General features: G+C 45.2%; 1 protein-coding gene across 1 annotated transcript; it reads left to right on the top strand.

The window, feature by feature from the left end:
* Nucleotides 1–591: 591 nt before the first annotated feature.
* LOC149811598 (oil body-associated protein 1A-like) lies at nucleotides 592–1,715 on the top strand. Its single transcript, XM_089993699.1, has 3 exons — nucleotides 592–710; nucleotides 840–1,246; nucleotides 1,325–1,715. Exons 1-3 carry the CDS (start codon nucleotides 592–594, stop codon nucleotides 1,489–1,491), a joined length of 693 nt encoding a protein of 230 aa, XP_089849825.1. The 3' UTR covers nucleotides 1,492–1,715.
* Nucleotides 1,716–3,946: the final 2,231 nt, after the last annotated feature.

Genomic DNA, 3,946 nt, shown 5'->3' with positions numbered 1-3,946 from the left:
AGATGCATATCCGAAATGATGTATCAATTTGGGATCGGGGGACTCTGACCCATTCGCCCCATGGGAAACCCATGCTCATTAATAGGAAGTGGCATTAAAGTAATTAGCAACAAAAATGGTATCCAAGTTGACAAAAATTGGATACCACAGGTCTGCTTTATCCCTGTCTCGCTCGATAAGTCATCTATTGCTTTTTTGTTTTTGTTTGAAAGGTCGTGTGCTGGCTCAGCCTGTCATACCGCGTACGCTAGGTATTGGCTTGAGCAGAGGAGTGACACCCATGAGAATCGAACCCACCGCCCCTCCAAGCATCCAACGCCCTCATCCCACTGTGCCAACCCCCCTCAGGTCTCTCATTCATCTATGCTCTTGAGTGTTTAAGTTGCTAATCTCTCTTTTCTCTCTCTTCATGGTGTCAAGTGATGGTGTGGACACGTGTAGATGCACGTGTCTATCGACTGACACGCGTGTCATTACACGCAAGACCCACTTGGTAGGTGGAGCCATGTAGGTGAGAAAATGCACGTTTATAAAGAGCAAGGGGTAGAAGCAATCAGGAGGCTCTGTCTACGTTTCATCATTGGGTTCGATATGGCTACTGCCGGCGAGGTTTCGGGGGAGCCAAGTTCGATTGTCACGATTCTGAACGACTTGGCCACAGAGGCTACCCAGTCGTTTGCTCCCACGAAGCTCCACCAGCATCTCTGCGCGTACGCCCCCTCCTTTTCTCTCTAAACGAGTCGAATCAGTGATGGCCATGAGTTGAGCTAGGTGGCTCAAGGTTGTGATCTGACCTGATCGACTCTAGTTGTGTGGTGGTTCATTCTTTGTGGGTGCAGGTTCCAGTTCTACGCGTACGACATGAGGAGGCAGGTGGAGGTGCACCACTTCTGCGGCCACCATAACGAGGAGATGCGGCAGTGCATCATCTACGACGGGTGCTACTCGGGTTTACAGCTCATCGGCGTCGAGTACATCGTATCAGAGGCCTTCTTCTTGGCGCTGCCTGACGAGGAGAAGCGGCTGTGGCACTCCCACGAGTGCGAGCTGAAGAGCGGCGTCCTCTCCATGCCCGGCGTCCCCGGCCCGCTGCAGCGCCATGACCTCGAGAAGGTGTGCAAGACCTACGGCAGGTCCTTCCACTTCTGGCAGGTGGACAGGGGCGACTACATGCAACTCGGCCTCCCAAACCTCATGGCAGCCCTCACCACCGACGACCAGCAGCTCGATAAGGCCCTCGCTCATGGTATATATGCACGTTTGCTTGCTAGCTGTTTTCACAGGATATCTCTGATACCATGTTGTCACGTTGTTTGTGTGTTAGACGTTGAGGAGACGATGAGGGTGTCGTTGGAAAGAGAGAGAGGGAGAACCGGGAGTAAATACGAGGGCGCGCGCATGGCACTGAAAGACTGGCAAGGGATCAAGGAGGAGCTGAGAGAAACCGACTGCCAGAAGACCTCCGTCACTAGCGGTAGAGTTTTTGTATAATCCATTAACCACCACGCACACACCACAGGCATTTCTACTTCTAGTTTTTCCCTCTATCTATGTGTAGTAGATACGTATATGTATAACAGAAACATGTTAAGTTTCTTAGTGTAGGTACGTGTATATATAGGGAAGTGTTACGGTGCACAACCATTTGTAACATGCACAATTGATTTTAAGACAACTTATACACCTAAAAAAATGCATCTTTGTAATTTCTGCAACCTGGCTTTTCATCATTTTTTATAAATGGTGTTATTTAATTTGTACACCTAATGACCAATTTACCCTTCTTTGAAAAAGTCAGCCCTTTCCTAACCCATCGTTCTTCCCTCACTGATCCCATTCTCCCCATCGTCGGAAGTACACCGGAAAATCGCTTGAACCTAATACCGTATGAGTACCAGCCGGAGTTTGGCGTTGCCTAGCACTCATAACAATACAACACACACACACTCTCTCTCTCTAGAAAGAAAAAGCATTCTGATGCATCAGATTAAGGTTGCTTGCAATTTCATGAATTCCTTTGGCGTGATTCTTCACTCCAGGGTTTGTGGTGGAGATGCTGTGATTAGGGTTTGGTGGTGGAACAGAGGGAGATGGGGATGCAACTCTTCTGGTATTCAGCAACAATGCGATTACCTCATCTGATGGGAAACTTAAGTAGATAAGAGCCTAGCTGTAGACGAGGTTCAAGTGATAGCAGTGTGATCATGTGCACTGAGAGACCCATTTCCAGATTCTGGGGTGAGCCATGTAGCAAGCTCCTCATTGCTCCAGTGTCTTTGCTATAGATCAGTCTTAGGGCAAGTGACACTGTGAACAGTTTAATACGGTCCAATGAGATGAATGAGCATAAATGCAAATCGAGGTATCAGCAATGTGTTTGATCGATTTTGGGATCACACAGTTTCACAATCATCATCATGATATAAAACATGATACAAATAAGGAAATATAACAGTGTAAACATCATGATCAACAGACGATCGAAACAATAACAGGGAGCAAACATGTCTGGTTCTACCATATACCAAAATCCAAACATATGCAAATGAACAAACATATGCATAGAACATAATATAAACAACAGAAGCATGTTAATATTGTATAAACGGCTAAGGCGTACTAAAGAGTTACCAGTTTTGAACAAGTGTGACTCTTCCAAGGGTCACCAGTTCTGAACGGGTGTGACTCTGTCAAGGGTCACCAGTTCCAAAAGGCATGACATTTTTCCTTTATATAATTCAAAGAAAAACAGAAAATTGAGACAAAAAGATACATTGGTCTTGATTGAATATGGCACTAAAGGGCCAATTACCCGAACTCGAGCCCAAATCCGAGCCTGGCTCGGCACGGCACGACACGACACGACTGGCGGGCGCGCGCGCGTGTGTGTGTGGTAGTCATCCCAACCTCTTGTTCTCAGGAACAAGTGTAAGAGTTTACATATGGGTTATAAAGCCCACAACAAACTTAAACACCATCAATATGAGACTTCCACACCATCAAAACCAAACTTTTTCCAAAAAGGAAAAACACCCCACGTTTCTTCTTGAAATTTTCTCTCCCCTCCCTTCTTGCACCTAACATTCCCCCACAAATTCAAAGAATGAAACGGGAGGAAACCAAGATGCAAGATGAGAAAATCTGCAGCAAGACATATCATGCTTTCAATAATGGTACCTTCCGATTTGAACCACTACCTTAATTGACTAACTTTACCCTCACAGAAATGAAGTGAACTGAAGTCTTGAACTTGAACCTTTGGTGTAGGAGTGTCCATTAGCAACAACATGATAAAGGTTCTGGTTGTAATCTTTAGGGGCGGCACGTTAAGGCCATGCGCCCGAATCTTGTTTCATGAGTGACTTTAGGAATAACCCAATTCCTGAAACTGCGGCCACACAGTCACACGCATATAGGTGGGCTTCTCTAGAGATGCACTGCTAACATCTCGCCTAGAAGGCTTTGAACCCATTCAGAGTTTTAACTCTTCCTTAACTAGCAGCTACAACACCTTTCCAAAGTAATCAGGGAAACAAACACATACATAGTATCTCATAAATAAGGTGCTATCCAGTTCACCCTACAACTTGTTATTACCACATTGAACCTACTTTGTAGGATCTCCACTCAAATAGGTTGGGTTGCTACTGCAAATGAACTACTGATGAGTTTCAGTCCCATCTCCTTTCTGGATTTTAGGACTAATGACTTATCTAGTTCTTTCGTTAATTGATCAACTGTGTTCTCTTTGGATCCAACATAGTCCACAACAATCACTAACTGAGACACCAGTTCCCTTACAGACTTTATTCTGACTTGGATGTGTCTCATCTGCTTTTGATTATATTTTGTGCTTTTAATTTTTGCAATAGTGGCCATATTGTCACAATGCACAGATATTGCAGGAATTGGTTTGCTCATTAAAGGACGTTTCTCAAGAAGTCCC

Source organism: Nuphar pumila, chromosome 17, assembly GCF_984573655.1.
Source record: "Nuphar pumila chromosome 17, dmNupPumi1.hap1.1, whole genome shotgun sequence".
In the NCBI taxonomy this organism is placed as follows: Eukaryota; Viridiplantae; Streptophyta; class Magnoliopsida; order Nymphaeales; family Nymphaeaceae; genus Nuphar; species Nuphar pumila.
This window is presented reverse-complemented; position numbering and strand designations above follow the sequence as displayed.